General features: G+C 43.5%; 1 protein-coding gene across 1 annotated transcript; it reads left to right on the forward strand.

Moving 5' to 3' along the window:
• The first annotated feature begins 3642 nt into the window (after positions 1-3642).
• On the forward strand, positions 3643-21522 carry LOC106563309 (splicing regulator ARVCF). The gene is made up of 17 exons (XM_045689711.2): positions 3643-4227; positions 8402-8572; positions 9665-10269; positions 11344-11822; positions 11915-12098; positions 12290-12407; positions 12550-12718; positions 12889-12906; positions 13305-13376; positions 19018-19145; positions 19404-19554; positions 19703-19895; positions 20014-20125; positions 20288-20375; positions 20486-20562; positions 20662-20759; positions 20847-21522. The coding sequence occupies exons 1-16, from the start codon at positions 4207-4209 to the stop codon at positions 20752-20754; spliced, it is 2679 nt and encodes an 892-aa protein (XP_045545667.2). The 5' UTR covers positions 3643-4206; the 3' UTR covers positions 20755-20759; positions 20847-21522.
• Positions 21523-21752: the final 230 nt, after the last annotated feature.

Genomic DNA, 21752 nt, shown 5'->3' on the forward strand with positions numbered 1-21752 from the left:
CTTCGCCTAGCCGAGTTCTGCTAGAAGCAAACCGAGCCTAGTACGGGGCGCCTTAACCCCGATAACACTAGCTTCATGTCCACATCCCAGTTCAACTCTAACTCTAGCCTTAAACACAACCCTAACCTTGGCTTAGCTTACTTTTATCCAATATTTCTCTTCTGACCTACAAGGTACTGAAGCTTGGCTCCACTTGGGTCCAGCTTTGACACAAGGTGTAGGAATGGAGCACACTTCAGCTTTCGTTAAGAATAGTATGAGCAAATTGTACCCCCTAGTGGACTTATGTGTGAGGTGCTGTGAGAAGAATAAAGACAATTCCATTCAAAGAGTATATTTTATTTTACTAGGCAAGTCAGTTAAGAACAAATTCTTATTTTCAATGACGGCCTAGGAACAGTGGGTTAACTGCCTTGTTCAGGGGCAGAACGACAGATTTTTACCTTGTCAGCTCGGGGATTCAATCTTGCAACCTTTCGGTTACTAGTCCAACGCTCTAACCACTAGGCTACCTGCCGCCCCACAAATGAGTGGGTAGGTAATCCTTTAGGCCTACTTTTTGATGGGAGGCTTGCTGTGCTCAGCTATGGGTTTAAGAGAAGTATGTGCTGGATAGCTTAAATAAATGAAGCGGTGGTAATTCCACTGAGATTGTGTGCTGCACTAGCATTCTGATGCGGTGATAGTTCTCAGACTGCCAGTGATCGTTGCCATAGACACAGAGAGATTGAGACATTATTCCAGAACTGCAGGGCTGTGGTGAGACGTACTGAGAACATCAACAACCGCTTACACAGGGGTTAGGTACTCAGAATACACGAAAAGACGGAACAGCCTTGGTTAACAGTAGCCCCTCCCTGCTGTAATATTTCAGTTTCTATGGTTCTGCAGTTGGCACTGGTCTTTTCTCTCATTCCATTTATCACAGTACCGTGTGACATCACAGAACATGTATTTAGTCCCAAACAATGCACTATTCATGACCATTCATCTCTTCAGGTTAGATCACATAATAAATAGCTTATTGTCTCACTAATGACTGATGTTTTTCCACCCTTCATTTGACATATCTGTAAAATTCTACCGTTCTTCAGACTCTGTGCATCCTTTCATCTTCCTTTTCTTCTCTCTCTCCTCCTGGATTGACCCCCCCCATTCTTTATGAAACGGTGCCCTCTACAACCGTGACCCTACTGTGTCTATTCAGTCTGAACCAGCTCTTTTGATCTTCAACAAGCTTGTAGGAATCATGACACTTCCACTGTCTGAAGTCTAGCGATGGGACCGCTTTAAAGGCCATTGATCAAATATTCATCTTGGCGTTCTGTTCATGTGTGTTTTTAACTTTGGCCCAGTTGCAGACCTCTGAGCTGCTGGTTCTGATGTAGTTTTAATACTCTGTTTCCCTCCCTTCCTCTCTTTCTCCATCTCTCACCCACTCCCTCTATCTCCCCCCCTCTCTCTCTTACCCCCCCATCTCTCCCTCCCTCTCTCTCCTCTCGGTTTCTGTAGCCTGGGGTAAAATGATAATGAGGAAGGCTGCTGTGAAGAGGAGGGTTTGTGGTTCGTTGAGTATGTGAAGTGGAGCAGATTCTGGTGTCAGAATAGTGCTATCTTACACCATGTTGTGGTTATGTTTGACCAATGATGATACAGTTATATCAGACGCACGCATGCATGCACACTCACGCACACAATCACACACACACACACCACACACACACACACACACACACACACACACACACACACACACACACACACACACACACACACACACACACACACACACACACACACACACACTCCTAATTGATATGCCCCATCCATCAGGGTCATCAGTGCCTTTTTGATTGCCAGGTCCAGATTCCCGTGCCACTGAAGCGTTTCGTTTCCTCCCTGGGCTGTTTATGATGAAGCATTTCCTGTGGTGACACCTGACAGGAAGGCTCAGTATAAATCATAACACCTTGTGTAGTTCAGCTCTCTGGGGCGCCCTGGTTTACATCCATTATTGATCACGATTCAAAGAGACTTGTATCTCATATATTATCTATAGAACTTCAACATTCACTCGGCCCTTTGTTGGACTGTCTGCTTCAGGGGAATTTCCTTTCCTGAAGTTCCTCTTTCCTGTTTTTCTGTGGATTATTCTGATTTGCAGGTACTGCTAACTGGAAGACAGCACGTCAGGCACAGTATTATTAGTAGTCAGAGCGGAGAGGCTCTCAAGCTTACTGGCTCCACTCTGGGAAACCCTCCTTCCCACTGGGCACACACTGATTGAATCAACATTGTATCCACGCCGTTTTAAATGAAATGACGTTGAACCAGCGTGGAATAAACATTGAATTGACGTCTGTGCCCAGTGGGTTCTCTCAAGTCCTAGATATATTACCCTTTCTTATTTTTTGTTGCCTGGTCCTGCCATAGCCTACAACAGTGTTTCCCAACCAGGGGGTACTAGGGGGTACATGAGAAGACTCATGAGACCATAGGCTTACTGGTAAAACGCACATGAAGGGATACTTCAGAGGTACTCCGGGCAGAGCAATCTTCAGTTGGTGGTACAGTAACCCAAAAAGATTGGTAACCACTGGTTAACACCAACGACTGCATATAGATCATTGTCCCATGTTACGGCTCACTGTTGACCTTTATTGGTATTTCCAGATGTGGCTCAATTTAGTTGGACTACGCTGCTGCTGTGTCAACAGCAATATACCAATTCACTTGAATCTCATTGGTTACAAGCGCATCTTATAATTGTGTATTTTAGCTGTCCTTAGATGTTAACTGCTCTGCTCATTAAACTAGCTGGGCTGTGAAGCCCGCGGGTCCTCCTTGTTAATTCTGCTAATGAATTAGCCTCGGTCACGTCAGACTTTCATAGAGGTGGCTGGGGGCAGTGGGGGGAGGGAGGAGGGTTTAGAACAGATGAAAGGGAATGTGTCTGTGTGATAGAGAGAAAGTGGGAATGAATGGATGTGAAGGAATGTAACGCTGAGCATGACAGAATGCGTGTCCATTTGAGCGCGTGATCCCCCTACTGTACTGTACAATGTACTGTACATACCATACATGCAGTGCTTCTGTGTGGGATGCATGGACATGCTGTGCATTGCTCGCTGTCCCCATTGTATTTTCATCTGTATGTTTTGAAACTGTCATTCATAAGCCATACTATTACTGTAAGATTCAAATCAATGGTAAACATTTTGAGCAAGTGCTCATTAGACTATCACCATTTAGTCGACTATTTGTCTCTTTTTTCACTATGTCTTGCTTTCTGTTTTGGATTTGCAATTCACAGAGCATGAGTAGGAGCTTACATCACTCAAGGGTGTTTTCACAGATCACTATAGGGTAATAATGAGACGTTAGTGCCTCTTTAGATGACTGGGTTTAATATTAAAATGTAATGTTGTCTAATTTAATTGCATGCAAATATCTAGTTTCACTCGAGGCTGTTATCGCAGTACGCAGGGTAGCCTCTCTTTGTCTGCTGCACCCTTTGCCTTCCTCTCCTCCATCCCTCCATCCTTCTCTCCCTCCATCCCCTTTTTCCATCCGTCCCTCCCTCTGTCCTGCACATGGGTGACAGGGCTGGGCTAGAGCAGCCTTCTTCCTGCTCCAGCTGCATCTGTTTGCCAGCCCAGAGGGAACTGTGTGTGTGTGTGAGTGAGTGAGAGAAGCAGGCTCCTGGGGAGAAAGCACACAGCTTGCTTTCCACGAACTGGATATACTCACCTCTTTTCTTATAGGGTTCAGCAGTATTTGTTTTCGTTTGATTTAACCAACATCTTGCTGCTAACCTTGGATGCAGCTGTTTGTATGACAGCAGAGAGGGGTGTGTAATGATGAGATTGCCTGTTTTTTGTTGTTGATTCAGCATCTCTTTCATGGGAGGGAGTGCAGAATCAATCTGAGATCACTGTGTGAATATGTGAGAGAGTGTGTGTGCGTGTGTGTGAGAGAGAGAGAGAGAGGGCGTGTGTGTATGTGCCTGCGTGCCCGTACGTGCGTTAGTGAGAGCCCGGGAGGAAGGATGGCTGCTCATGTCTGAACTGCCTCCATGCTCGCAGGGAAAGGGAAAAGTCAGGGGAGAAAACAGCAGGAGGAGGGGAACAGACGCGGTGCTCTCTTCTCACTGGGGAAGGATTCTGTCCATCATTTGGTAGGAAAGCTAATCAAAGGGATTTGGCAATGCCTGCAGAGGTGAAAGAGGTAAGTGTTTTGATTTAGTATTTGTTTTCTCTTCACTACCCTCCCTCTTTTCCCGCCGACGCTTTTCCTACAGGAGCCCAGTCCACAGCTGTTCTGTATTCTGTTCTATTCGGTAAGCTATAGGCTTCTCTCGTAGTACGAAGGGGAAAGCGTTCTTTTCTCCCCTCAGATCAGTGTGTTGCAGTCTACTTGTGTGTGCTCAGGGACATGCTCTTAACGCCTCTGTTCAGTGTGTATGCTGCAGGACATATGGAGAGGCTGTCAATCATGATAACATTATGAGAGGAGGCTGAGTGATAACCACCCACAGGGGAATGTGCTGCTGCTGCTGCATACGATTTTATCACCCAGCACACCGCCAGCTAGCCACTGGAAGTTAGAATTACATCAAATATACCCACGCAGTATTGAACTGTTTGTTGCATCCTGCATCCTGCACGGACAAAGACGAGGGACGAGCGGTGGCCTCATTCTCAATGGAAATGAGTCTTGGCACAGCGGTGAATGAGATGGGATATCCTGATGTCATCATGCTGTAATGCCTAGCTGCTCTGCAGTGGCTCTCTCAGGCTGCTGTGGCTGGATAATGCTGTGTTTGGGTAATGTGGACGGAGAATGTTTTCCTCCCAAGTCTTGACAACCAAACAAAAACAAGTCAACTTCGTGCCCCTCTAATTCGGAACCCTGGGAGGGGGTCTATTGTGACACATTATTGCTTGGTGTTTACCGCAATGTTGTGCACACAGTCACTTCACATCAAGTACTGGAGCGATACACATTTCTCTCTCCTCTATCTGACGAAGACAAATTGACTGCATTGTCAGTGGTAATTCCAACAGGGTCGCAGCTTCTCCTCTGAGCTACATTAATATTGAGATAGAGGGCATGCATTTTCTCCCTCCCCTGCATGATTTGTCTATCGTAATGAGCTTGTGACAAGTATTAAATGTGGCGTCTGGAGTGCCCTTGAGCCGGCCACTAAATCTGAACTCACTCAGCAGAAGATCAGACTGTTGGCCTTTCCACTATAATGTGGTGCAGTCAGCCTTGATTTGACAGTTGGCTGGAACAAGACTCTAATCGTGTCACTTTGTCCCCTGCTTCAGTGCCTCTAACATCTATCTCCTGCATCTCATTTGTAAACAGCAGCAAATACAGTCTGTAGACATATGAGGATAGTTGGTTGATGTGATGGAGGAACAGTGTTGGAAGGCTCTGGATCTGTTGAAAGGCTAATCTAAAAACAGGGCCAGGTGGGAATTTCTCACAGTCCCTAACCTCACTATACATCCCTCTTTGCCTCTATCAAACCCTATTGCCATCTCTCAATCCCTCCATCAAGCCTTCCTTAGAGAACAGAGATACCCTGCCTTTAGCCAGCTAGTGATTTATTTATTTATCTCTGCTTTACAATACCTCCAATCATTTATCCCTCCAGGGCTGTTTAAGACTGCATTCTCTCTCTCTCTCTCTCTCTCTCTCTCGCTCTATCTCTGTCTCTCTCTCTCTGCTGTGTGTCCACCATGGGGCTTTCATCTCTCCTTCATTCTCTCTATGACAGATTTATTGGCATGAAGATGAGGACAATATGTTTGGGAAATGGAGGCTGCGAGTGAATCAGCTCTCCCATCACATGAATGAGTTTTATAACTGCAGATTCTGAGGACTATTTTACATGCAGCCCCCTACTATTTACCTTGGATTCGTTGAAGTTGGGATACTGTTGAATTCACTTGTATGTACAGTATGTTGGAATACTGTTGAATTCACTTGTATGTACAGTATGTTGGAATACTGTTGAATTTACTTTTATCTACAGTATGTTGGAATACTGTTGAATTCACTTGTATGTACAGTATGTTGGAATACTGTTGAATTCACTTTTATCTACAGTATGTTGGAATACTGTTGAATTCACTTGTATGTACAGTATGTTGGAATACTGTTGAATTCACTTGTATGTACAGTATGTTGGAATACTGTTGAATTTACTTTTATCTACAGTATGTTGGAATACTGTTGAATTCACTTGTATGTACAGTATGTTGGAATACTGTTGAATTCACTTTTATCTACAGTATGTTGGAATACTGTTGAATTCACTTGTATGTACAGTATGTTGGAATACTGTTGAATTCACTTGTATGTACAGTATGTTGGAATACTGTTGAATTTACTTTTATCTACAGTATGTTGGAATACTGTTGAATTCACTTGTATGTACAGTATGTTGGAATACTGTTGAATTCACTTGTATGTACAGTATGTTGGAATACTGTTGAATTTACTTTTATCTACAGTATGTTGGAATACTGTTGAATTCACTTGTATGTACAGTATGTTGGAATACTGTTGAATTCACTTTTATCTACAGTATGTTGGAATACTGTTGAATTCACTTTTATCTACAGTATGTTGGAATACTGTTGAATTTACTTTTATCTACAGTATGTTGGAATACTGTTGAATTCACTTGTATGTACAGTATGTTGGAATACTGTTGAATTCACTTGTATGTACAGTATGTTGGAATATTGTTGAATTCACTTGTATGTACAGTATGTTGGAATACTGTTGAATTTACTTTTATCTACAGTATGTTGGAATACTGTTGAATTCACTTTTATCTACAGTATGTTGGAATACTGTTGAATTCACATTTATTTACAGTATGTTTCTGTAAGGGCTCGATTAAATCCATATCGCAGAAGTTCAGCACTATAGCGAGATTGGAATTGAAAGGCAATGTTCCCATGTTCGTAGAGAATGCATTCATGGTAAAACCCTGCATATGTCATCTCAATTGGAAATATCACCTTTATCATCATTGAATCGAGCCCTAACAGGCAAACCTGATATTTTCATTTGTTCCTGCACAGTAAGATTGAGAGCACTTTCATTTAGAACGGTGAGATATGATGCAATGCATTTTATGTCAGATTATCTGCTGGCTTGCAAGAGATATTGGCACATAAATCAATATTCTCCCTTATGGTGAATGGAGTTCTGCTCATTAGCATATTGAATAAGATCTCAGATTCAGACAACCTTGGGTATTAGTATGTGATCAAAACAGAATCTTCCGTGTCTGAACACATTAATAATGGGTAATTTTGTTCATATTTTATGCCTCTTTAGTCTCTTTATAGATCCATTTGAAGTTGTTTATGTTTTATATTCAATAGATTCCTAGTTTGGGGAAATGCAATCCTTTGAGGAAAACAACAAGTTAACTTAAATAAATAAGCATAAATCAGTAAATGACTGTGTGTCTCAGGCAAGCTGCTGGAGAGGGCTGATTAAAGACAGGACAGTGTTATATCTCAGTACTTATGCCAAACCATTCCTCCTCATTCATCCACATAATGGCATCATTACTCTTTTAACAAATCAAGTCTCTCAGCACCTGAACCTCCACAATTACAACAGCCTGCTCTCCTCTTTGCCATTCTCCACACATGGCCGCACATCAGTATGGAAAGGCTGAATAGCTTTGTGTCTTACACTATACAGTGAGGGGTGTTTGAAAGAGAGGGCTTAAAAATGAACAATATGCGAGCAGTCAGCAGGGGAAGTGAAAGGTCAGCAGAATGGCAGCAGCAGATTGGTCAACGGGGTGAGAGGGCCTCAAGAGAGGTCAAACAGACGCTGATTTTATTAAACAGGTGGAGCTCATTCTCACATTTAGATAATAACCTCTCTTCCTCTCACCGGCCTGTCACCTTTAGTTTGCATTTATTTCTCCCTCTTTACAAAGGATACTGGGCACTCTCCCTCTCCTTCTCTTTCGCTCTCTATCTCCCTCTCCTCTCTCTCTTGCTCTCTCTCGCTCTCTCCCTCTCTCCCTCTTCTCTTTCGCTCAATCTCCTTCTCCTGCTCTTGCTCTCTCTCTCTCTAGCTCCGTCTCTCTCTCTTGCTTTCTCGCTATCTACCTGTCCTCTCACTCTTTCTCTCTCTCTCTCTCTCTCGCTTTCTCACTCGCTCACTCTCTTTCTCTGCGAAACGTTCTCTCCTAAGCTTAGGATGTCTAACTAAATCTCTTCCCTTTGCTGTGTATCAAACTCTCGACCCTGCACTTGGTCTGCAGTCGGATATGTCTCCAACCCTCTACCCTGTGCTATGTGCTTGCCTGCTGCGTAGGAGTGTGTATCCAACTCGTTCCTCTGTTGTGTAGGAGCAGATCCCTGAGGGGCCCTCGTCTCTGTCGGCTATAACCCTGGAGACCAAGGAATCACATGTGGAGCCTGCAGACGATGACCTGAACACACCCACCTCCAACTCCTCTGTTGTCACCTCCACCAATGGCAGCTCCACTGCAGAGACAGAGGCACCACAACACACAGAGGTTCCCACTCTTCAATATACTGATCCCCTATGGACTATTTACTTCATTTAGCAATCAGTCATCGTCTAAGCTCAGCCAGTTGATCTCTACAGTACATCTCTCCCAGGATCACACTGTAATCATTATCTACTGGAATCCGAAGCATGGATTAATCCTCCATTATATCTCCAATAAAACACCATCCCTGTGCATTATGATTGATGTCAGAACAATGGGAAACATTAACTATACAGTGTAATACATCTGCAGCTGTGGTGAACCATGATGTGTTTTTAATCTGAACCATCCACCAGAAACAAATTGCCATTCAACAGAATGTAAATCTAAAGGCCTCTCAGACAGCTTTTTGAACTGAAGGCTGTATTGTGCCAAGCTGCCAGAATTTCCCTTGGGGAAGTAGCAGCTAACACTATTGTATCTCAGGGCCAGAGAATGCCACAAAGCTTATCCTAGTGTAGAATTTCCACAATATTATTCATCAGACTATTTGAGTCATCTAACGTCATACGTATTTACATCATATTCATAGTTGTGCAAGATAAAAACACAGATTGCATGTTGGTCTTGGTGGTTGTGAAACTGTTAACATCAAAATCCACTTCCATCAAACAGACCATTTTAATTTCCTGCAATTTACTCTAGTACTCAACAGTAGCTGGACCTCAGCTTGTTTCATCACAGTCCAATCTAAACTAATTTCCAACTGGGGAAATACATTATTCACTGGCAGCCAAGCAGAATTAATTATCTACTCGCCTACTTCAAAGCCAGGAATCTGTTGTAATAAAAATGATGGATAATTCCTGTAAGACGAGAGCTTGTGGGGGATTTTTTGGTTTGTTTAATGCAGGGTTAAATGTTTATCAAACTGTGCCATTTTGTGCTCTCTGCTGTTGGGGGGAAAAAAGTTTGTAGTAGATTTGGTGGTAGTATTGATAAACGTGGTTGTGTTTATTTGAGGCAGTGAGTGCAGCTTTAGGATGGCGTCTCATAGACGTGGCTGAGGCTGTGATGGAGATGGAATATTAGATCCCACCATTGGGGCAGTCTGACTGGTGTATTGAAATGAACCATATGCCTTCCTCTCTACAGGACCCCAAGGCTGTGGAACTGGCGAATGACCAGGCAGACACTCCGAACACCCCAGACACACCCACCCCCCAGCTTCCCCCGGTTTCCCAGGTTCCCATGTGTCCAGACAACCCATCTCTGCAGCCCAGCCCCCTGACCAACGTCCAACACTCCTCTGAGTCCCTCACCCCCCTTATCACAACCACTGCTACCATCACCACTCTCCCCCCTCCCTACAACAACACCGACCGTGATCCCAACACAGAGATCCCTGAGAGGCAGAAAAACATCTACACCCTCCCTGACCCTCCCTTTCCTGGCCTTGGAAGTGATATGTGTTCTGGGTATGGCAGCCTGTCTCGAGGAGGTGTCCACCACAGCTCCCTCCACACCTACTGGCCCTCCAGGAACTACCAGACCCAGCCCGGAGGCCACTACACCCTGCCCCTACCCAGGGACAACTACGGCCAGGTGTGCCTGACTAACCAGACCGAGGGGGAACTACCAGGGGACGCCCAGGATGTAAAGGCTGACTACCCCACCTCCAGCTACGCCACCCTGGGGGGAATCCACTATCTCAGACCCATCACTACCATGGAGCTCCTGATGGAGCCTTCCAGAACCAGGTTAGGATATGGGCTAGCTAGTTCGGCACATGCATGACAGTAGAACTCTCTAGCAGCATACCCAAGCTAAAAAGACTGGTGACCATGTTATCTCAGCTCTATGGTAGGTGATGGAATCCATTGATTCAAATTCAAGTCCTTTATTCCCATTAAAATGAGTTATTTACATTCAGAGAATGGACAGTAGTAAAAGGACATTTAATGTGTGGCGCGCAAATATCAATAACCTCTCTGTAAATTAGTTTACCCTTGACAAAGGCTAATGCTTTCTCAAGACAGGGCATCGATTTTTGCTGTGTGTAGGTAGTCATTTGAAAAGGAAGACACATTCTGTGTATTGTTTGCTACTGACCAATAGAACAGTCCTATACACTATCATTATCTTCATTCACCACATAAATGCTGTTTTCAGTGAAGAGATAACACTGGAGAGTACACTTCATCATACACCGACCCTCAAAATCTGATTACGTAGCTTATGAACACATTTAAAAAAAAGAAAAAAAAAGAGGAGACTAGAAAATTATACTATACGACTCAACACAGCTCAGTATGGCTTGAAACTGCATGAGTGGATTTCCATATATTGTGTTCCATAATAGTGAGCCTCAGTGGGAGCTTCTATCTGCTGTAGTCCATGTGATGGGGCGAGACAGATGGCCAGCAGTTTAGGAGCAGGTGGTAACAATCAGGGGAGGCCACCAGTCAATAAATAAGAAGGTTACACCTGTGTCACTGACTGACAGCAGCACTTTCCTCAGCTTGTAAGCTGTCAGTGAGCTGTTTACAGACGATACTTAACTATCTGGCGCTCTATCGCTTCCCCGCCTGTCTTCTGCTCACTCTCTTTCTCGCCATCTATCTGGAACTCAAGCTGTCGAGATAAAATATCTGTTTGCACAACTTTTCAGAGAACATACAAGAGACAATAACGGCGACTGTTCAGCAAACAACATCTAATTGCTTTCTGTGCTTTCTGTGAATTCTGTCTGTCTCTACATATAGGCCCATCTCTTGTCCTTGTCTCAGCCCCCCCTCCCCACTTAACCCCTCCTTTCATCTATATTTCTCCAGAGGGGGATACGAGGAGGCCCTCATGTCCCAGGTGGATGGGGACCCCACCTCCTTCTTCCAGGCCATGTCCAGGGCCCAGATGCTACAGTTCCCCCACAAGCGCTGCAGCATGGTCAGCCTGGACAGCATCCGTAAGGACCCCCGCTGGAGGGACCCCAACCTGAAGGAGGTCATCACCATGCTCAGCCACCCCATGGACCCGGTCAAGTCCAACGCCGCCGCCTACTTGCAGCACCTGTGCTACGAGAACGACCACATAAAGCAGGACGTCAGACAGCTGAAGGGGGTTCCAGTACTGGTGGGCCTCCTGGACCACCCTAAAGCCGAGGTCCACCGCAAGGCCTGTGGAGCCCTGAGGAACATCTCCTACGGGAAAGACCACCACAACAAGGTGGCCATCAAGAACTGTGACGGCATCCCGGCCCTGGTCAGACTGCTGAGAAAGTCCAGTAACATGGAGGTCAGAGAGCTGGTCACAGGTACAATGAGCCTATGACAAAAGATTCACCCTGATTACCCAAACACCTTCTGTTTAGCATTCGGACAAATCGCGTATACTTTTTACCTATAGGGACCCTGTGGAACCTCTCCTCCCATGAGCCTCTGAAGATGATGATCATCAACCACGGGCTCCAGACGCTGACTGATGAGGTCATCATCCCCCACTCTGGCTGGAGGAGAGACCCTACTGAGCACTCCAGACCCCAGGAGACAGAGTGGACCACTGTGTTCAAGAACACCTCAGGATGTCTCAGGCAAAGTATAGCAGCTACATAGATGAAAAGATAATGGAACCTTACACAATAACTATTTCAGGGTTCATTGCTCCCTAAATTGGACGTTTCTAAATTGGACGTTTCTAAATTGGACGTCATGGTAAATGAGATACTGATAGCGGTGTTATGCTAACTTAATCCGCCCCACTAATAGAGCTGTGCTCCCTCAGGAACGTGAGCTCAGATGGGGCAGAGGCTCGCCAGAGACTGAGGGAGTGTGAGGGGCTGGTGGACGCACTCCTCCATGCCCTTCAGTCAGCTGTCGCACACAAGGAGACCGACAATAAGGTGAACGCAGACACAGTTGAGCACGTGTAAATCCCAACGAAAACACTATAGCCGGAATGCGAATCAGTACATTAACCAAAAGTATTCTACATCTGCTGTCTGTGATGAGCATCTTTGTGTTGTTTATCCTCCTCTCTCTCAGTCGGTAGAGAACTGTGTCTGCATCCTGAGAAACCTCTCCTACCACGTCCACAAAGATGTGCCGGGGGCGGAGAGATTTCAGGAAGCCGTGGCCAATCAGGTGCCAGGGTTAGGAGGGAACCAGAAGAAAAAGAAGGAGGCAGACTGTTTTGGAGGGAAGAAGCCGAAGGGTGAGTTGAATCTGACCTCATGATGGCGCTATATGAATGGTTGTCAAGCAGTTTGCACAACACATAATATGTAGTAGAATTGTGGGATTTCTGGTGTGTACTCTGTGTTGCTATACTAATGTCTTCCTTATTTATCTTTTGTTTTGTTTCCTTCCATCCCCATTCAATAGAGGAGTGGTTCAGTCAAAGTAAGTCTGTCTGAATGAATGATATTTGACAATCTGAAAATCCATAATAATGTTCTGTCAACTATGAGAAACCAGGACCTCTGTGCTTGCTTGCCCTGTTGTCTGCCTCTAGACTTGAGCTCCAATGGAAGACCTAGGGTTTTCTGACTCATCGTCAGAAAAGATTTCTACACATTCCATGTCTCTATACACTTTCCATGTTTTGATCTTTCCTATTTATTGTGTGTGTGTGTGTGTGTGTGTGTGTGTGTGTGTGTGTGTGTGTGTGTGTGTGTGTGTGTGTGTGTGTGTGTGTGTGTGTGTGTGTGTGTGTGTGTGTGTGTGTGTGTGTGTGTGGTTGCGTGTGTGTGTGTGTGTGTGTGTGGTTGCGCGTGTGTGTGTGTGTGTGTTTCGTCTAGGCTGGAGAAATGGACCAAGTGATAAAAAATATGGTACTCTGGATTTACCCAAACGCACAGAACCAATGAAAGGTATGGAACATCTTTAGTGATCTGTGGATTGGTCAAGATTCAAGACATGCATTTATGTAACGTCACGACGCATTCCAAAGACCTACATTGTACAAAGCCTTAACCTAGGCATGAGGCATTTGGAAAGGGTATTTGTGCATGATGTAGTATAGTTTCCAATGTGTTGTACTGTCAACAAGAAGTGGTTGGATTGTATTGGAAACATTCAGACATAACAATAGGTTGTAACAATAGGTTGTCTGAATGTTTTGGCGGAACTACACGGTCCGTACAAACGTACCATGTGTCAGTTACTGTATGAGTACAATATAATATGGAATAGCTTGGTGGGATTACTGTGGCAACTCAAGAGACGTATATTGTGAATACTGTACTTCTGTGTTTGAGATGGAGCAGTGTAGACAGCTAGTAGAGCCTATATTCAGCATCAAATGAAGGGACGATTGAATGTATTTTGTGTCACAATGTGAGGATAAGGCACTATAGCTGCCTTTTTTATGTCAAAAATCATGTGTAATATCGCAGACTATTGACAGGATTCTAAACTAGTCAATGACATTCAAAAGTTCCAACAGAAGATTATACCTTAGTAAAAAAGAGAGTTGTATAACTGATTAGATTATACCTTAGTAAAATAGAGAGTTGTATAACTGATTAGATTATACCTTAGTAAAATAGAGAGTTGTATAACTGATTAGATTATACCTTAGTAAAATAGAGAGTTGTATAATTGATTAGATTATACCTTAGTAAAATCGAGAGTTGTATAACTGATTAGATTATACCTTAGTAAAATAGAGAGTTGTATAACTGATTAGATTATACCTTAGTAAAATAGAGAGTTGTATAATTGATTAGATTATACCTTAGTAAAATAGAGAGTTGTATAACTGATTCGATTATACCTTAGTAAAAAAAGAGAGTTGTATAACTGATTAGATTATACCTTAGTAAAATAGAGAGTTGTATAATTGATTAGATTATACCTTAGTAAAATAGAGAGTTGTATAACTGATTAGATTATATAACTCTCTTCAATATGGCATTGGAACATAATCAGATACATGAATATACATATACAGACAAAATCATTCCCTGAGCATGGTTGATGTCTTTTGATGTAGAAGTCCAGTTAGGTTTAAAGGGAAGGTTTGGTCGTGGCCCACCAGAACTTGTGTGAGAAGGTTTCTGATGACACAGGGAACGGGCACTGCTCGATGGAACTGTCTAGCCAGTCAGGTATTATACAGGTATGTAGAAAATCTTATACCCTCCACAGAACCTGTGTGTATGGCTGTGGAGACATCCCACACTCCTGCCTGCGGCTGCAATCAATGTGATAAGAAGGTTACATGCCTAGGTCAGGATTAGACAGCACGTAAGTCTCCCAGCCAGAGGCAGCCTATCAGCATCTTCGGCTTCACCTCGCTGAATATCATTGGAAAGCCTCTGGAGGACAGCCTGTGAGAGAATTCCTGAGTATTTCGATTCCTTCTATACTCCAGCATGACTGATGGGGATGTGTGTGTAGCTGGAAGCCTCTCACTCCAGTAGAATAGTACAGTCTGTGAATATGGTTGAGGTGAGTGGTGGTACCGTTTGTAGCAGACAAGAGCTCTGAGAGCTGATAAGAGTTGGAACCCGAAGCGCACCCATTGGTTAATAATGCAATAGTGATCCATGTTTACATGTAGTTTGGGTTTTTGCGTGAAAGTTTGGAGTTGGGAAAAAACATTTCGTTTTCTTTATGCATATGTAATATCACGCACAGTCCAAATCCCTTTGCCAGGCAGAATATTCCTTCAACATAAAAGCAGTGTGAATATCTAAAATGTACGCACACAAACATGGCTGAGCTTTAATTGGGGGTATTATCTATGTTGTGTACATTATACTGTATAGTCTTTCTGAAATACTAAGCCAATAATCATTTTGAGCTTCATAGCCTAACTGTGTAAGCCTACATATATTCTCTAGAGCAGTGGTTCCCAAACTTTTTATAGTCCCGTACCCCTTCAAACATTCAACTTCCAGCTGCGTACCTCCTCTAGCACCAGGGTCAGCGCGCTCTCAAATATTGTTTTATTAAACATAAGAATGAGTGTGAGTTTGTCACAATCCGGCTCGTGGAAAGTGACAAAGAGCTCTTATAGGACCAGGGCACAAATAATAATATAATAATAATCAATAATTTTGCTCTTTACTTAGCCATCTTACATATAAAACCTTATTTGTTCATCAAAAATTGTGAATAACTCACCACAGCTTAATGAGAAGGGTGTGCTTGAAAGGATGCACATAACTCTGAAATGTTGGGTTGTATTGGAGAGAGTCTCAGTCTTTTTCCACACACAGTCTGTGCCTGTATTTAGTTTTCATGCTAGTGAGGGCCGAGAATCCACTCTCACATAGGTACATGGTTGCAAAGGGCATCAGTGTCTTAACAGCACAATTTGCCAAGGCAGGATACTCTGAGCGCAGCCCAATCCAGAAATCTGGCAGTGGCTTCTGATTCAACTCAAGAACCGCTTGTTGCAATTTCGATGAGGCTCTCTTGTTCAGATATCGGTAAGTGGACTGGAGGCAGGGCTTGAAAGGGATAACGAATCCAGTTGTTTGTGTCATCTGTTTCGGGAAAGTACCTGTGTAATTGCGCACCCAGCTCACGCAGGTGCTTCGCTATATCACATTTGACATCGTTCTTAACCTTGTTCATTTGCACAGAAAAAAATCATACAATGATGGAAAGACGTGTGTTGTCCTTGTTAATGCAGACAGAAAAGAGCTCCAACTTCTTAATCATAGCCTCAATTTTGTCCCGCACATTGAATACAGTTGTGGAGAGTCCCTGTAATCCTAGATTCAGATCATTCAGGTGAGAAAAAACATCACCCAGATAGGCCAGTCGTGTGAGAAACTCGTCATCATGCAAGCGGTCTGACAAGTGTAAATTATGGTCAGTAAAGAAAACTTTAAACTCGTCTCTGAATTAAAAAAAATGTGTCATTACTTTGCCCCTTGATAACCAGCGCACTTCTGTATGTTGTAAAAGCGTTACATGGTCGCTGCCCATATCATTGCATAGTGCAGAAAATAGTTCAGGGGCCTTGCTTTAACAAAGTTAACCTGTTGGTGCTGACATCTTCAGGACAGGAATACCGGTTTACTTAACGGAGGAATAAACACACATGTTCATCATTGGTGTTTTAACCAGAACGGGGGAAAATACACTTTATTTATTTTCGCACATGCGCAGTCATACATCTCTCATAGGGCATGACTGTACCAGTGTAAGAACACAACTCAACAACATATTAGTCCACATGCCAACACCCCCACTTGCTCTTATACTGTACAAGTCGTATTCAACCTAACTTTATCAACACATTTAGCTTACAGTTATTCATCTCACAAATGTCAGTTTATATTCCAAACATGTAACCCAATAATTTTTTCATTTTTGAACTTCGTTACAGGTTTAGTCAAAACATCTGCAGCCATGTCTGCCGTTGGACAATATTCAATACTTATTTTACCATCACTGAGTTTAGTTTTTGTTCACATGGTGTTGACCTTGTTTGGTTCATCTTTATTTTCCCTTCACTTTGTGTAAAATCAATGCCTAGGAAATGTCCAAGCCTCACAAGATCTTTCATCTTAAATTTTTCACTTAACATTTCTTTTACACTTGTGAGTGAGTCACTATCACTAGCAGCGATAATTAGATCATCGACCCAAATTATCAAAATGATCCTTTCTGTTGCAGTTTGTTTGTTATAAACACAGTGATCAGCTGGGTTCTGTGTAAAACCATTTTCACTAAGGTGATCATGCAACATTTTGTTCCAGTTCCTTCCTGACTGTTTCAGGCCGTACAGTGACTTGTTCAGTTTGCAGACTAGTTGCTCACCTGTATCTGACCTGACTTCAAAACCCTCTGGTTGCTCCATGTACACTTCACAGTCAATAGGAGCATGTAGATATGCTGTTTTGACATCCATCTGATGTAACTCTAAGTCATACTGAGCTGCTAGCTGCATCAAACAGCGTACTGATGTCATATTTGCAGTTGGAGAAAAAGTCTCCTTATAGTCTATTCCTGCCACTTGACTATACCCCTTTGCAACATATCTTGCCTTGTATGTCTCAGTCTCATCTGAATTGTTTTTGACCGCATAGACCCACCTGCCCCCCACTGCATTTTTACCCTCTGGCAGTGTGGTTAATGTGAATGTATCATTTTCCCTAAGGGAATCCATCTCCTCCTTCATAGCAGTAGCCCAAATCTCTGATTTTGGTGAAATCATTGCTTCTTTGAAGGTTTGTGGTGCATTGCACATTACTCTGTAGCAGTAGTCAACACTAGGTGGTATCTGGTCATCACATTTCACTTTACACTCATAGTCTTTTAAGTACGGGGTTTCTTCCTCGCTCTGTCTGGATAGCGTGGACTCTGACCATCTGAAGTCTCAATTTGCACATCTTGTGTCTCTTCTGAGTTTTGATCTGCCATCTTGGCTTTCGGCATGGGGTTTTCAAATCTCTCCCCATGAAGATCATCACTGTTTTCCAAATCTGTCTGAGTTTGGTGTTCGACTACACCTTTTGTAACACACTTGACTAATCTGTTTTTAAGAACTTTCCCAGTGTCTGGGTAGTAGACTAGGTATGCTGGACTATTTTTATCATACCCGACAAAAATACCCTTTTCACATCTTGAGTCGAACTTTTTCTTGTTCTGTCTATATGCATAGCAAACAGATCCAAATTCTTTCATCTTTGAAAGATCAGGCTTTCTCCCAGTAAACATGTAGTGTGGAGTCTGTCCTACACGCTTATTGTAACACCTAAGAAGGGCTAGAAGTGTCTTATATGGTGAGCTACCGAGTGACTAGGACAGGTAAGCCCCATACTATTGTGGAGGACTTAATTCTTCGAAATGCCGCGGACATGGACAATGCTGGGGGAAAAGGCCCAGAAAACTATACAGACAATGACTTCATCAAACAACACTGTTTCACGACGCATCAGTGACATGGCGGGAGATGTTTTGAAACAACTACTGCTTTGCATACAAGCCAGTGAATTCTATGCGTTACAGCTGGATGAGTCAACAGACGTGGCACCTGTCAACGACACAAGTTGTAATTTTACATTTGTTGTTAGCCCAGCTAGCATGGACACTGACAGTTGTGAATCTGATGCAGCCGAAGAGCTACTGCCCCCTTACCCGGGAAAGCACTGAACAACAGACAGGGACGTTGGACCATCGAAGAGGCGTAAAGATGATGAGCACTACATTGATTTGGGGTTCCCTTATATTGGGAGTAGTGCCTTTCCTCAGCCACAGTGTGTTATATGTGCAAAAGTATCTCACAACTCAATGAAACCTTCACTCTTGCGCAGACATTTAGAAACAAAACATGCCAATTTGAAAAATAAGCCACAAGAGTTTTTTGAGCCAGAATTAAGACGACTTTTGAGTAGTAAGACATGTATAAAAGCACTGTGTCTCATCATACCAGTTCCGATGTATCTGAGAGTTCTCTGTGCTTCTCTCACTCTCTCTCTCTCTCTCATTCCCTCGTTCCCTCCCTCACTCCCTCCCTCCCTCTCTCTCTCTCTCTCTCTCTCTCTGTAGGTCTGGAGCTGCTTTACCAGCCAGAGGTTGTGAGGCTGTACCTGTCTCTCCTCACTTGCAGTCAGAACCACAACACCCTGGAGGCAGCAGCCGGAGCGCTGCAGAACCTCGCTGCAAGACACTGGGCTGTGAGTGAAGGGCAATCGTAGAAGCAGTTGATCTGAGGCTGTGGGAGAACAGACTGTTTGTTTCTCTTTCTCTGTCTCTCTCTCTTGCTCTCTGTGTGAAGGGTTGATTAAGTGTGATTGAATTGTGGTTGAAAAACTATAATGTGTATACAAGTATGAGTATGTATTAATAATCATAAGTAGCACAATAGGACTTTACAAAATGTCATACATTACACCCTTCTATTATTCTCTCTCTCTCTGTGCCTTTGCTCAAAGTGGTCCAGTTACATCCGGGCCACAGTGAGGAAGGAGAAAGGTCTGCCTGTCCTGGTGGAGCTACTGCGTTCAGATGGTGATAAAGTGGTCCGGGCTGTAGCTATTGCTCTCCGCAACCTGGCCATAGATCGCCGCAACAAAGACCTCATAGGTACAAAGACGCGCCCACACACACACCCACACACACACACACACACACACACACACACACACACACACACACACACACACACACACACACACACACACACACACACACACAGGTGATAGATGATTTGACCATTTTCTTTTCCCCACAGGGAGTTATGCCATGAGGGACCTGGTCAGTAACCTGCCCTGTGGTCAGCAGAGGCCAGCCAAGAACCTGGAAGGGGACACAGTGGTGGCCATTCTGAACACTATCCATGAGATCATCTCAGACAGCCCAGAGAACGCCCGCGGTCTCATACAGGGCCACGCCATCCAGAAACTGGTAGCCATCAACAAGACAAGGTAGATTTTCATAGCATAGTATCTTTGGTGTTGGTTTCAATTGGCTAGATGCTTAGTCCACAGTGCTGTGCTTTCTCCTTTATGCTGGCTCTGGTTTATTCTGTTGTTTCTTTGCTAGCCAATCTGGGAGAGAGACCAAAGCAGCATCTCATGTCCTGCAGACAGTGTGGGCTTACAAGGACCTAAGAAACAGTCTCTACAAGGGAGGCTGGAACAAGAGCCACTTTAAGGTATAGCATGGCATGCTGTAGAAGGCTCTATTCCCCATTCACTACACAGTCCAAATGGGTGGCACAAACACAACTCTGTTATTGATTTGTAACTTGAGCACTGTATGGGACAAAATTAGTTCCTAATGGCATACTGTGTGTTCTCTCTTTTTTTACTCTCAGCCAACAACTAGTGGAATGTCCAAAAAACCCAAGAGCGGCAAGTCAGGCTATGATGACATCACACTGCCTCTGATGGAGAAAAATCAAGGTCACCATGAGACTGTAGCTTCAGCATAAGTGTGGGTGTGCCTATTCCTTGTATGTCATTTGAATGTAAAATGGCCTTTGTTTAGTGTATTCTCTCTGTCTTTCCCACAGATGGATACTCCACTGTGGAGCAGGGGGACAGAGTGGGTGATGGGCCAGGCCACATGATGGAGAGAGAGCCTCTCCAGGTCAGTAACACCGCACAGAACGCCTTACTATACATAAGGTCAGGAGTTCTTCAATGGTGACTCACATTTAACAAAACACACACTCACATTTTGTTGTAGAGTATCCCAGAGAGGAAGCACTTCATCCGGGCTGGAAGGCCTGCAGTGGGCCTGGTGGAGCGCAAACCTCCACCCCTCGACTCCTGGGTCTGAGACTGGTAAATCCAATTTCACTGAACTATTTTAGGATTGATGTTTTACACATTGGTGTGATGCATGTCCTTTGTCTTTTTTCTTTTTTGCAGGAGATGTGCTGGTAAAAGAGGAAGTGAAACGTTTGTGGAGGTCATTGTGGTGTTTATTCTTTAGATGGACATTCTGTAGGTCAACTCACCATTTAGGACAACATGGTTATTCTCCCCCCAGCAAATCAGAATGGAGTGAATATGGACTTGCATTTACATTTTCAATGTGAAATTCTGACTGTAGTTGATCAGAGCCTCTCCTACTTAGAAAATAAATAAATGTGCACATACCGGACAGCGGGATGAGTGGAGTGACACAGCTGAATGTAGGCCAGGAAGTTAGGATTTGTCAAAACATTTTTGTTTTATTTACCTGACCTGCCCTACTCTAGAAGGAACATGCTGTATTGTTTTACTCCTGCAAGGTGTGCATCCGTTTTATGTGAGAGACTAGTTGGAAATGGGATTGTACATGTGTAATAAAAGATTGTTAATATTCTAAATGAAGGCATTTATATTGTAATATTCATTGTAATATTCATGTTATTTATTAACAGTTGTGAACGTTAGCTTGGAACCACAAATACAATGGATACCTCCATATAATAATATACTAAGTAACAGTGCCATTTTATCAGGAGCTGACTCGATGACTTTGCTTTATGCAGTGTTTGTTCTTGCATCGCGATGTGAAATTGATAATGTTAGCAAATAAAATCCATAATTTCTCATTCAATTTCTCAACGTTATATGGACTTCATTTATACTGTATTTTCTGTTCTTCTCGTCTTTCTGTTAGGACAAGGGCGAGGGGTTTATTCAACATGTATGTTAAGGAATTTATCATTCACGCAGCATGTTGCTTAGGTGTTGCGCTATAGTCATTTTACGTTCAGCACCGGACAGCTCCATATATTTATACTGTATATGGTCGCTGTGCTGGAACGAGAATAGAAACAAGTTGGA

The sequence above is a fragment of the Salmo salar genome, chromosome 01 (assembly GCF_965601325.2).
Source record: "Salmo salar chromosome 01, fSalSal1, whole genome shotgun sequence".
In the NCBI taxonomy this organism is placed as follows: domain Eukaryota; kingdom Metazoa; phylum Chordata; class Actinopteri; order Salmoniformes; family Salmonidae; genus Salmo; species Salmo salar.

Bases quoted from the DNA above. Each gene is read 5' to 3' on its own strand.
- LOC106563309 (XM_045689711.2), top strand. From the start codon at position 4,207: ATGCCTGCAGAGGTGAAAGAG. The intron at 19,896-20,013 runs GTAGATTTTCAT...TTTCTTTGCTAG, and splicing joins GTAGCCATCAACAAGACAAG to CCAATCTGGGAGAGAGACCA. The intron at 20,126-20,287 runs GTATAGCATGGC...TTTTACTCTCAG, and splicing joins GGAACAAGAGCCACTTTAAG to CCAACAACTAGTGGAATGTC.